This window comes from Chelonus insularis, unplaced genomic scaffold (genome assembly GCF_013357705.1).
Source record: "Chelonus insularis isolate UGA/USDA-ARS -01 unplaced genomic scaffold, ASM1335770v1 contig_326_pilon, whole genome shotgun sequence".
Taxonomy (NCBI): domain Eukaryota; kingdom Metazoa; phylum Arthropoda; class Insecta; order Hymenoptera; family Braconidae; genus Chelonus; species Chelonus insularis.
The window spans coordinates 421,868-435,899 of NW_023276496.1; the positions used below are offsets into that span (position 1 = coordinate 421,868).

Here is a 14,032-nt window from a genome sequence, read left to right on the forward strand (position 1 = left end):
TATCTGCAATTTATATATTTCATACAAGTTTTGTAGTAATATTTTATTCAGCAACTAGACTTTTAGTTCTTTCTATGTTCAACATAGAACACGATCGATTTCGCGGTGCGCGAATAGGCGGCGCATATTCGACGGGATGAACTTTCCATTGGCTGGAAGGCCAAGGAAGCAGGCGTGGCTAAAACGAGGGGCTGTCAACGCTCACCTGGTTTAACCAGCAAAGGGTGGTCGACAGTGGAGGTGGACCTCACAGTTTGGAATCTGCTTCAGCACCGAGATCCTCGGTCTGGGTCCTCTTCTTCTCACTTAACTCGTGACTGTCACACACGCGAGTTAACGTTTGCCCGAATAATTATAAATCTCACAGAATCTGTTCAACTTGTCAGAATTTTATAAAATAAATTAGTGGATAAACTTAACTCAGTGATAGTGATTAAGAAAATTATTTATCGTTAGTAAAAAGAAGTTTATAAATAATTCTGATGGATGTTTAAGCAAAAGTTGGCGTAATTTTTTTCTCAGGACGAGTTGAAATACGGATTTGTAGAATTCAAGAATGCGGTGATTAAAAAAAACTTCTGAAGCAACATTCCTTGAACGCGAACGTTCCAAGATGTTGGTTCCACCAGATATGCTGGCATCCCATTCCAAGATGGTTTATCAAATTAACAAATACTTTGGCGAGCGTGTGATGACACGTAAAACTCAAGTGGCTAAAACGATTCAAGAAGTCTGTCGAGTTGTTCAAGATGTTCTTAAAGAAGTTGAGGTTCAAGAGCCACGGTTCATTTCATCTCTGACTGACTACAATGGCAGATTTGATGGTTTAGATGTCATCTCCCCTACCGAATTTGAGATAGTCATATATCTCAATCAAATGGGTGTCTTGAATTTCGTTGATGATGGAACACTACCTGGATGTGCAGTGCTAAAACTTAGCGACGGTAGAAAACGTTCCATGTCTCTGTGGGTAGAATTTATCACTGCTTCAGGTTACCTGTCAGCTCGAAAAATTCGTTCGAGGTTTCAAACTCTTGTAGCTCAGGCCTGTGATAAATGTGCCTATCGTGATTCTGTCAAAATGATAGCAGATACAACTGAAGTGAAGCTTCGTATCCGAGAAAGATACATAGTCCAAATTACACCAGCATTTAAATGTGCAGGATTGTGGCCAAGGTCTGCATCACACTGGCCAATTCCACAAATACCTTGGCCACATCCCAATATTGTTGCTGAGGTGAAAGCTGAAGGTTTTGATATGTTGTCCAAGGAATGTATTGGGCTACAAGGCAAGCAATCGGCAATGGAAGGTGATGCTTGGGCACTTTCTTTCATTGATGCTGAAAATAGACTCCTCCAAGGTGCAAGTCGGAGACGATGTCTCAGTATTCTTAAAACTCTGAGAGATCGGCATCTTGATCTACCAGGAAATCCTGTTACTAGCTATCACATGAAGACTTTGTTACTCTACGAATGTGAAAAGCATCCACATGAAACTGAGTGGGATGAAAGTTGTTTAGGAGATCGAATAAATGGAATATTTCTTCAACTAATTTCCTGTCTTCAGTGTCGACGGTGTCCGCACTATTTCCTACCCAACTTGGATCTTTTCAAAGGAAAATCACCGAGTGGGCTGGAAAATGCAGCCAAACAAGTCTGGAGACTTACGCGTGAATTGTTAACTAACACACGAGCTTTAGAAAAACTGTAGTGTTTTTAAAAATTATTTTTTTCAAATGTGAAGATCAATTTATTTGATAAATTAATCAACAGTGCGTAATTTCGTGTAACGAAAATGACTTTTTTTTTACTGTACTGTGTGATTGTGATATGTGCGAGCAACTCGACCAATATATGTTTGAGTCAGTGCCATAACATTATGTATAATGACGTCTGTATGTCAAACCGGCATTCTCTCTTTAAATAATTAATTAAATTATTTTGTTGTGATTAAATCGTTAATAATATTTAATGATGGAAATTTATCGAGAGTTATAAACTGTGTATTTTTCCGTATACTTTTTTAGTTTATTCATTTTCTTTTTTCAAGAAGATGAAGGAGAGAGTGTCGATGGACGACATTGCCATTTTATGTACTAAACTATTTAGAAGAAAATTTATTAAAAAATTATTAGATCTTATATTTATGCATAATTTTCATCACTGCCGCTTTGTATATACACCTAATAATATTTATTAAATTATACCAATGTGTAATATATTTAGTAATATTTATAGATATGATAAATATTACACTATAGTCTACTCGTTTTATTGTTTTGTTTGGACTTTATAATTATCAGTTAAAGTGAATTTATATTTTTTTGTCAATTAATGGATTATATTTATAATGACGGTATTCAAATGTTGCAAAAAATTTTGGATTAGTCGTAAATTTTTGTTCACTTTCACGGCCTGATCGTTAAACACTCAAGTTTTCTTTGATATCTCGAAGAAACAAGTATTAGGCCTCATAAATTTTACAATCTGCTTGTCACTTTTTTACTTCTTTCTTCGCACTGACTCAGCAAACATACTCACACATGTGTATGTGCAACCATAAATGCAATTAAAAAAGTTCTCGTGAATCAGATCTTTATAATTAAGTTGCTATTAGTCATTAAACATCAGAAGATCTTTGAACGAACTCTCTATCATTGCAACAGAAAGCGAATTATTTTTAATTATTCAAATAATTAATTATTATAAATATTAGTAATTTAAAAGTATTTATTTATAGGAAAAAAAGAATTTAAAATACTCAAAATAAGTTTATGTAGTGTAAGTGAAGATAATATAGTGACAATATTTATGACTACTCCAAAAATATTTGCTCCAAAAATGTATAATAGAAAATTGGCTGTTAAAAAATGATAATTAAATATTATAGCATAAAGAGTATCAATAATAATTGTTTTATATTTGCATAGTATCGCATTTATGTGTAAAGAACTTTGTCATTCTAAGTGAAATGTTTACGAATCATTGCTGCGATATCATAAAATAATTTATTTGCACTGAAAACTTGTTTTATTTCAATTCCAATGTATTTTTCACTTTCTTCAAATCAGTTTGTGAATATATAATTCTGCTCCTACGTAAAATATACACAATGTATGTATTAGTGTGCATATGTGGCTATATAACTTGTGTAAAAACCGGTTACTGCAAACGTGTGCTTAGATAAATTTTATCATTCTTCGTTACCATATACATACTATCTACCTATTTTATAGTCATTTACTGCAATTTTCTGACTGAATTGCTTGGTTTCACGTAAAATATTGAGTTTATGGGCTTATGCGTATACATTACACTAAACGGTGTAAAACATTATTCTTGAGTTACTCGTTTCTCGTTTGATGCACCAAACGATGCAGTGAATAAGCTAACACAAGGGGATCTAATTAATTAAAAGTGAATGTGTGGTCTGATGTTTAAACTTTCATCGGAAGCTTGGCATTCACTCAAACGACAATAACTAATAACCTTGTTTACTGTACACTTATCAGACAAATTTCAAACAAATCACTAACCCGTAAGTTAAATTGCATACACATTGAAACAATTTGTTGTATTGCATTTTAGAGTGAAATAGAGATACTTCATGTTTTATGAATAAAATTTCAAAAATGAAAATTTAAAAGCACCAGACATATTTTGGTATTTTTATGATTATTTTGGCAATTTAAATATTTTTTAAATTTTAATTAATTATTAATCACGATTTGCATTGCAAAATTAAAACAGTGAAGTCTATTTTTATATCAATAATTTAAATGAAGTACGCGATTATTTTTATGATTACTATTTTAGAGTCATTATTATAAAATTCTTCACTCTATTGCGGAAATTTTATTTACTTTGTTATCGTCTATTGCGCTACATAAAATTAAAAATTATAATAAAATAAATTAACTTTTAAATTTTTTTAATTATTGAAGTATAATTTTTTTTTATGATAATCAGGGTTAATATTTCGCAGCACTTATTTAATCTTTACTAAAAGTTGAACTAATTAACATTGAACAAATGAAAAATGCATTAAAATGTAAACATTTTTTAATATTATCGCGATATCTCTGATGTGGAGTTGTACATTTTTCGCAGAAATAAAAATTTTTTGGAGATGTGAAATACTCGATCTCACTAGTGGTTGGTGAGATACGAAAGTGGGCCGTGAGTATCCCTAGATATGTAAATTATGGGACCAGTTTTTTCCAACACATATACGCCTTCAAGTTTTATAAAGGATATATCCGCATATCGGAGCCGGTCCCCTCTTTATGGATACATCGAGAGCCCGTTTACAAGTTAACCGGACGACGTGCATTAGTAAAAGATTGGCGAAACAAAAGCCAGGGTAGGTTCCAAAACAAACATTGAAAATTTATGCTGACATGAAATCTCTGAATCGAATTGCAAAATTTAACTCCCGCCACCGGAGCTTGCAATAAAATATTCGAATTTAAATGACAAGATACGGCTATTAAAGCGATCCCAAAATTACTGCATAAAATTATTGATAATTACAGTATCGTAAAAAATTAATAATGATCGTCGTGATAAAAAAAAGCTTATTGAATTAAAGTTTCGATAAATATTATATAAATCGTAAAATAAAATAATTACCATAAACACGGAACAATACTCAAAAAAATAATGAATACATATTTGTATTTAATTATATTATTCCCCATGTGTCTAGAGCACTAGATTATTGCGTTGTTACTTTACTTATTTATTCATTCAGTCGAAACACGACACGTCGCCCTTGCGTTGTCTCTTAATTTTATATTATTGGACTTTCGATGGCGAAGGAACTACATTGAGGTTTGTATAAAATAAAATCAAATAAGACAGAACGATCCTTAAGATGTGGTGCTTGTACAATAAGCATGCATAGTAATGTGATACTATGTAATTTTTTCTTTCATCTTTCTACCACGTTTTCTTTTAATTCTTTTTACTTTCTTGTTCATAATTTTTTTATTCAGTTTACAAATTGCATCCGATCTTTAATTTTTTTCCCACATCTTATTGATAAAATTTTAAATAATGATTCCAACGATATATAAATTTGTAAAATAATTATAACACGGGTATATTTATAATAATTATACAATGTTGATATTGGGTCTCATGTGTTTCAAATAGGCCTTAATCCATAATTTGTGAAAAAAATGACTCGATATAAGTGATAATGAATACTCTAAAGCTTATCATCTGCAGTATACTACATGCCATAACGCCTTTATGAGCAAAACCACTTAAGGTTTTGCAGGCGCGACATTTAGAATTCAAGATGCTGATATGAATCATTGATGAAAAGAGAAAACGCATTAAACCTCATCTTTAGACGCTTTAGTTTGGTGAAGTTATCAACATGTTGAAATTATTTTGCCAAATATGGCTAATATTTTTGCTTCTATTATCAACATTTATGAATATTTTATTCTACATTTGAGACTTTAGGTGCAGAGAAAATATTAGCAAAAGATATAAAAGTGATTTCAAGTGTATAAGAACCTTGTCACAGACATCCGGTGATCTGGTTCATATCCCGCTGTGACCATGCCATGTCTATAAGTACACAATATCGTGCTTTCTTTAACTGACTGAGACACTTAACAAGGTAATGCCGGCACTTTATAAGAAAGAAAAAAAAAGCTACTCGATGACGCCTCTTTTTGCTAAAAAAGAGTATCATTCTCGTGGCACCCGTGCGCGCCGTCGATCCGCCCCGAAAATATACAAATGCTTGGACAAACGTGTCGAAATCCAGCCTACTCAATTAGCTTATTCGAGGTTTGGCTGTGAGTAATTTTTTATGATAGAAATGTAAAAGAGTTACTCTCTATCTCTTTCGTTCATTTATTTCTCATTTATTTCTGTCTCTTTTAACAGTAAAAAATTGCTAAGTATTCTTTTATAGCTACTCTTTTTTTGCTTTTTTTCTTAATTTTTACGTAACTATTTATTCATCTTCGATGTCGTTTTCAACTGTTCGATGAAAATATTATTTATGGAGAAGTTTATAGATATGTGTACTAGAGTGTGTTATCGAAAATTTAATTTATTGCTCTTTTTTATGGGAGCTAAAAAATTTCAGGTAAATTGAAAAAATAATGAGCATCTTAAATAAATTTCGACTAAGTGAGGGGTGATCTTGTAGCGAGGAAAAAATCATTTTTCATTCTGACAAGTAGATGGTGTTATGAAAAATAGATGATACTAAGAGATACAATTTTACTAAAAATCTAACTTTAGATTATTTGAAAGGTTTTTTTAAATGAAAAATTTATTTTCGACACTACTAAAAGAATTCATAAAAAAGAATATTCAATTATAATATTCCAATTAATTAATTACTAAAAATTAAATTACTCATAGAGTTGGAATAATTTAATCGCAAATCATCATGATAATATTTTGAATAAAACCTTTTCAATTTTTGAGAAAATCCGTAAATATATGCAAACACCACTAATAAATCGAATTATCGAATTTGTTTGAACATGTTATCTCCCAGAATAAATTTTCTGTTGTGTGGTGAATCCCTCCAAAAAAAACACATTATACTTTTGATTAAACATAAAATTTTCCACCAAGAAATATAAGTTGAGTCGCGTGCCACTGAATAATCCCGAGATTGTACACGAGAGCGAATCGAAATTTGATTGGTTCCAGGCGGGGGTGGTGGCGTGTGCGGAACCATCATCCGCCCCCGTTGCGTTACAGAGATTTATGTTTTGGTGCTTGTCTAGGAGGGTGGTCGAGTGGCGGCTGTATTACTGAAAGAGACGAAAAGCAGCAGTCATGCCGTGAGCTTTTCTCGAGGGAATCAATGATAGATAGAGCTAGAAAATTGAAAGATCATTAGAAGTGTATAGGAGAGAAAGAGAACACAAGATAATGATCCACAGAACATTGCTCTATTTTCGGTGCTTACAGTCGTCTAAAAAACCGAGTCGAGGGTTACAAGGATAAATGTATCCTTTTCTTAAATTATCACCGCAATTGCTCTACATTTATTTTAATTTTTTTTTCTACTTTCGGCTCCTTTAATGTTCTTTGAAACACAATAATTTTATTCGAATGAAAATCTAGTGATAATTTATTTAATAAATTTTTTGATCATTACTTTTGAAATATAAAGGTGATGTTTCCAAAAGCGGCAGTTACTTAGTATTTTTTTATTGCACGGAAAGAATTATATAAAAAAAGAAATAATCATCATGATGTGTCACCATACATTATATCGAGGCTATTTATAGATAATTAATATAAGTTATGTTCGTATGTATGGCAAACGATCATTGCACCTCTATTATACATCCAAGCGTGTATATGATCGTATTAAAACCATCAAGTAACGTGCTTTTAACAAACATCTACACGCGATTCCCTAATGTTGTCGTCTGTATTAAAGTCAAGACTTTACGAGGTCTTCGACCGACGCCAAGAAACCTGCACCCAACATATGAGTTCGAAGGTGTATAAAATTAATGTAAGCAAGAGGAATCTCTTTGAGGTCCAAATTAAAACAATTTAACTTTTAATTATTATTTTTCTCACCAGACCAACTAACAGCATTAAAGGAAATTAAAAATTTTAATTTCCACCAACTAATAAAACTAATATTACATTAATGAATTTTTTTATCAAATAAATATCATTGTAAGTAATTTAAAGGGGAAAAAATTCGATGACATCTTAAAAGATCATTACTCACTATAACATCTCTTAAATGCAAAATTACACGTAAATTTTAAATTACATGAGACAGGATGAAACATATAAATTACTGAACGATTAAAATGCACGCGTAAACCGTGAACGTGGAATTAAGTATTTCTTTTTTGTGCATAAATTAATTTTGCACAGAGAATATTTTGAAAGTCTTAACAAATACTAATTTTAAATACTCCAGACACTTAGACAACATTCAAGAATTTTTATTCCAGTTAGTATGTAATTGAATTTTAAAAAAATCAATTGTGGAAAAAAATATCTATATTTATACTCTAATACCAAAGGCAAATAGTTTTTTTTATAAAAAAATGTGATGGTAGGATTATTATCCTAGTATATATTCGACAATTAATCCAAAGGAAAAAAAGAAGCGTATAGAAACTCTATACCTTGAGGGTATATTTTCGAAATAAAACATCAGGAGGATGCGCGGGGGCTCTAGTCCGATTTCGATATCATATTTCGTGTTATTCAAATGCTAACAATGCCATTAAAGGATTTTACCAGTATAATCCGTTGCTTACGCTGTTCAATGGTTCTTTTCAGCGCCTATGGCAAAAACACTGAATGCAGACATAATGCATATTCGGTTGTATACAAATCATCATAGACCAATCCAAGTACAAACAACCCTACCTACAATCATCTCCCTAGTTATACACATCTCTATATCTTACACTTTTGTTTAAATTGATCTGAATCTAGATTACGTTGCCATCTTTTCCTACCTCTTTCTATCCTTCAATATCTCTATTTTATTGAAAAAAATTTTTTTATAAGCATCACAAATAAACTTTTCACCATCTACACGTCATTGTTATCAGGATAAACCATATGTCAAGGAAAAGAGAATAAAAAATGTTTGAATCTTGATACAGAGCCAGATTTCGAAAATTGATGCATGAAAGAGATCAGCAAGGATACAGAAATGAAGTCATCGATGAACGGATTCACGCGACTGCTCGCCTGGAAACAATCACATTATTATAGTCCAAGTGTTGGGTTGCTTTTATTCCCTCTTCTTTCCCTACTCTCCAGTACTACCATCTGAGTCTCGAATCACCCCTCTCGACAGGCCAGACACTAATGTAATGTAATGACTTCTTATTTATTAAAGCCCGTAAGCTCTTTTAGTCCTTAATTCAAGATCCTTCTAATCGTATAGAGTTAGATTAACACGAATTAATTACAAAAAATTCGATTGTCTTATTTCTACTCCACTTTCATGCTGATAAATATCAGCAAAATATCTAGTAAATACTCTTTTTTCTGTTAATAATAAATAATTGAAACCTTGAAGATGAACTTTAATTACTGAGCAATGGGTTTCTAATGTTTTAATTTTAAAAAATAAAAAAAAATATAGATATGAAAATTCCAATCACTTTCAGATGAAGACACAAGTCAAGGATCATTAAATTCTAGCATTATAAATGCATTAATATACAGAGCGAGAGAGTGAATATAAAATGGGTGAGTTCTGTTGGATATCGGGTATTTGAAGCCGTGGTATGGTGCAGGACCCTATGGAGTTCGATTCTGGAGGGTGGCAGGTGGCGCTAATTTTACGGGCCGGCGGCTGTGACGGATGTAACGAGAAGTTTGCTTCTGCGCCATCCAGGATCCGTACTCTCGTCACACGTGGTCGCTTCAACGAGCATGATGTCATGGCTTGTTTTATGGGAAATAGGGGTTGCTCTTCACTCTAGTGCTACCCATAAATGACTAGGAATCCCTAGAACTTGACTTTAATCCATTTTATTACAAATTATCATACTCTGTTGACAATACTCCATCACGTTAAAAAGTAAAATTTCAGTAAAAATGGCGACCTTGTGAATTACATAATCAATGAGGACTTGACGACAAGAAGCACCTGCCTGTTCCCTTCCTTGTGTCACGTAGAGGTAGACTATATCGATCTACGTTTAAAATGGATCTAATGTCTTGCGTGTACGTTATCGTCGCACACTCCCGCATGAAATAAAACACATAATCTACCAGTTTAATTCCGTAACGATGGATATACTATTTGTGATATTGTCATTTTTCTTACGATGACTTATAAGCAAAAATCATGATATCATTTTTGTAACATCTTTCATTACCTTTGCCGATATGAATGAATAGAGAGAATGTAGTACATAGAGAATATTGAATGATACACGTGGCTCATTAGCACTAATGAGTAATGAGTTGATGATTAGAGAAGGCGTTCTTGGGGCGTGGCAAACCCTTGATCTTGCCGCCAACGCAAACGCGTTCTTTTATTTATGTTTCATTTTTTATTGTATGATTTTATATTTTTTTTTTCTCTCATTAATATTTTTTTATCCGTTGACTTGCATTGCATGCAGCGCACGTCTATCTCAAATATCAGACAGGCGGTCTTAAATGTTTTTAATTTGTTTTACATATTTAAAAATTGTTGTCATGCAAGTTTTTAAGTTATCCATCATAATTCTTTTAATGTGTAAATAAAAATCAGTAAAGATGAAACATGAATAATTTTTTGTGGACTTTAAAATTCCATAAGTGTTAGTGTCCTTCGACCAATTGTGGTTTTTATTTCATCAGTTCGTCTTATAAGCTCTCACCGCTCTTTGATTAGATCGTTAAACTTGCTAATGTACCTATAAAAGTTTTTAATTTAACGAACTTGTTGGCAATTCTCTCTATCCCTGCAATCAAATTCTCACGTTCTTGTAGTAAAATAAAAATTACATTAGATACATACGAAAAAGTTCTTCAAAGATTTACAAGTCGATTAAAAAATATTTTATATGATATAATATCATATTACGACCCAGGTAAAAATTTACTCAAGATCGAAAGTTTGATAAAATTGTTTTAAAATATTACACTTTGCATTTTACTATCATTCGCCAGTGATTCATTGGAAGATTAAACTTTTGATAAAATTCAAACTTGAAGATGATTAATGAAAATGAGCAAAAAAAGACGATACGATTTTGAAAATTTAGTTAAATTTTAAATACTTTATACTAATATAAAGTTTAGCTATAATCATTTTTACGCCTACCTTTCACGCTATATTTTCATTCATCTCCGATAATAATAACATAACGATGACTGTAAATAAAATAAAAAGTTAAAATCGTGAACCGGCAAAAGTTGGTCCGCGATGTCCCGCAGCCAGTGTCAACGGTTGATTTTACGAGGGAGCTGGTTGCAGCAAGAATGGTCAAAGGACAAGAAGAGCGCGGGGGATACAAGATATAAGGTACAATGACCACCCGCCGTGGAAAGACCAGCCCCTTCGACTCCTGGATGAGTTAATATTACCTGTTTCATTCTTGTATTGTTGCGTTTCTATTAAATAGCCGTCAATCAAATGATCTCTGGAAGATTTATTTGTCAAGTTGATATGAAAAATGGATATTTTAATGATTATTTCCATATCTGATTTGGCCACATAGCTAAAACATCATGGAATTGAATTGTATAGTTGGTTACAGTAAATGAATTCTATTTTTTATAAGAGAATAAAAACATGCGCAATCTACCGGAAAAACAAGATAGATCTCAATAACCCTTGCTTGGATCACTAAGCCTGAAACAAATTTTCGAAAGCTTCTCCAGTATTATTTCTTTCTACAAGACTTGGTATCCTATTATTCGCACGACAGCATTAAAAAACTTGAGAATACACTGACGACACGCCTTTCCTCTTCTTTTTTTTTTATTTTGACTATTTTCCATGGAGCATAATACGCGTGAATAAGATAGGTGAACAGATAAGTTGAAACCCGCAGTTAAGGTGAATCGGTCAGGTATGTTAGAAGCAGAAATGCCGGGAAGGAATCACTGATGTCAAGGAAACCCATGACGATCGCGTGGTCGGGGTCCTTGTTGTGCTGAAGCCAACGGCCCCAAAGTTTCAGGTATCGAACGGGGTGAACGAAATAATATACAAGATGAATAATCAATTTTTTAGCCTTAATTGTTTTTGAATGTTAATTTTTATGTATATTGATAGAGAGAAAAAAAATAATGTGCTATTCTTCGATAATATTTCATATTTGATTTTGTCATTCAAATATTTGCTGATGGTTCAAATGACCTAGACGTCACTATCAGATTTATCGTTAGGCTTGAACATCTTTTAATAAAAACAAATGAATCGAAATTCTTCGGATACAGTTCTCCGCTTCTTTGTTCCAAGAATTAACAATTAATTCAATTAAATTCTTGTGATGATACATTGCCTTTTGGAAACAAATATCTCCAACTGGCTTGCGGGCAAGAAAATCTTCAAACTTTTTCATTGGACAAAGTGTCGTGACTTTGACAGCACAACTAAAAGCATTGAATCAGGTGACGCCGGCGCCTACAACCACATTCATCATCAAACTCTGGACCAAGTCTCTATCCTGTTCCTCCATTCAGGTTCACACGTTTCCAACTACTCTCCACTCATATAGACTTTTATCTCCATGATCATTTTAGTTATTTATTAATCATGACTATAGTCCCCAATGAACTGGCTGATAGTCTCCCGATTTCTTCAAGAACTCATGACAAAATTATCTCTCATGTGAATAACTTTTTAACCTTCTCTCATGCAACCAGTGTTTGGGATAAAATTTTTACTTGTGTTCCACCTGGGATCACAGATCGTAGAGCAACTTCTCATCACGATAAGACTTCTTGACCTCTAGGGTCAGTTTGATATAATCAAGACTCGTTGAGAGTAGCCACAATGACAATGTCTATGCTGCTGGTGGTAAATACCAAGAGATGTCTTTTAAGATTGATTATGATAATATTCCTTTGCGGAAAAATTCACTTCTGACGGTATATGATGATAAATCTTGGAAAATACGTGGATAAAGTCATAAGTAACTTCAGCAGGAAAATATTCAACTGATTTCTAATAAGATATAGTGGTTAAAAATATATTTTTTTTCTATTAAGATAAAAAAAAATCACATTCAATCATGTTGATAGCAAATAATAAGATTCTTTTTAATATTATCCAAAGGAAATTGCAGATTATATTGTTCTCTGAAATTTATAAAATCGAAACTTAAAGTACCTGATATACATCAGACAGTTATGAGGATCATATAGAATATATTTCAAATCGTAATTTTCTTCAATTTTTTCTGTTTTGTATATGGTGTATTTTACAAATGTTGTATATCATCTGGACTTTTACGATTAGCTTGTAAAATTTTGATAAACAACAACATTAATAACATGTCAAGGGTTTCGAAGGAATTGTCCACGACGTTATATCTGTCAGGAAAAAATAAAAAGCTACCAAAAATAAACTAAATAAAAATTCGGTCGTCAAATTGATGCTATAAAATGTTAAGAAATTGGTAAAAAGGTTGCACTTTTAATTGTACAATATATTTATGTACATTTAAAAATCTAATGTATCATTTTTTTTATTCTCGATCACTTTTATGATCCTTAAATGTTTGACTGTGGAAATCTGGTTAATGTATATAAAATGATTGCTACAAAATTCACATCCGTTTTCGCTCATGAGAATAAAATCCATGAAGCTTCTGAGAGGTGAAACATGTACAAATGTAGGAGATATATATGCGACGTATCACACCACTACCATCGGGTATCCAGCTGTGACTGTCCAATACGACTTCTAGATAGAAAGATCATACTCTCAAGAAGGAGCACGAAGCCAGTACACGTGACAAAAGTAAGCGGGAATATCAATTCGCTAAGAATATTTACATCACGTATAAGCTTACCAAGAGATGTTCCTACATATTACCAGCAAGATAGCATGATTAGAATAACTATCAAGTTTAGTAATTAACATTAAACTTAGAAAGTTCAACTAACCAAGATGAGGACTTTGAGTAAGACTGGAATTGAACTGATTTTTTGGAGCAAGCAGGCGTTGATAATAGGTTCTGGAGATAGGTATGCTTTCTGTTAGCCAAGCTCTCGACCAGTATTATGGTCGCGGCGGACGTCTGAGACCGCAGGGGGCGCCGGCGCCGGCGCGTAAACTTCTCTGCGTTATAGTGATCCCCTTGCTCTTCTCTTTGCCTTATTCTACCTCCCACCAACTCCCACATTTTGCTAATGTTGTTTTCTATATCTACAATACCTCTTTCTCTGTCTCACTAACTCTTCCCATGTCCTGGCTCTCAACCAGCCAACCCTTCTCAAAACGCTCCCATGGCTTTTGTTTCAAGGCTTTTCAAGTACCAGAGCGTGATAAATGATCGGACGATAGGATAGTGTGGGACTTGGTGAACAAGCAGAGAAAGAGAGA

General features: G+C 32.9%; 2 protein-coding genes across 9 annotated transcripts in view; one reads left to right on the forward strand and one right to left on the reverse strand.

Moving 5' to 3' along the window:
• rg (rugose) overlaps positions 1-14,032 on the reverse strand; it is a 149,371-nt gene that overhangs the window by 20,411 nt on the left and 114,928 nt on the right. The window lies entirely within an intron of this gene.
• On the forward strand, positions 265-2,882 carry LOC118066076 (protein mab-21). The gene has a single exon (XM_035081843.1). It carries the CDS (start codon positions 614-616, stop codon positions 1,709-1,711), a length of 1,098 nt encoding a protein of 365 aa, XP_034937734.1. The 5' UTR covers positions 265-613; the 3' UTR covers positions 1,712-2,882.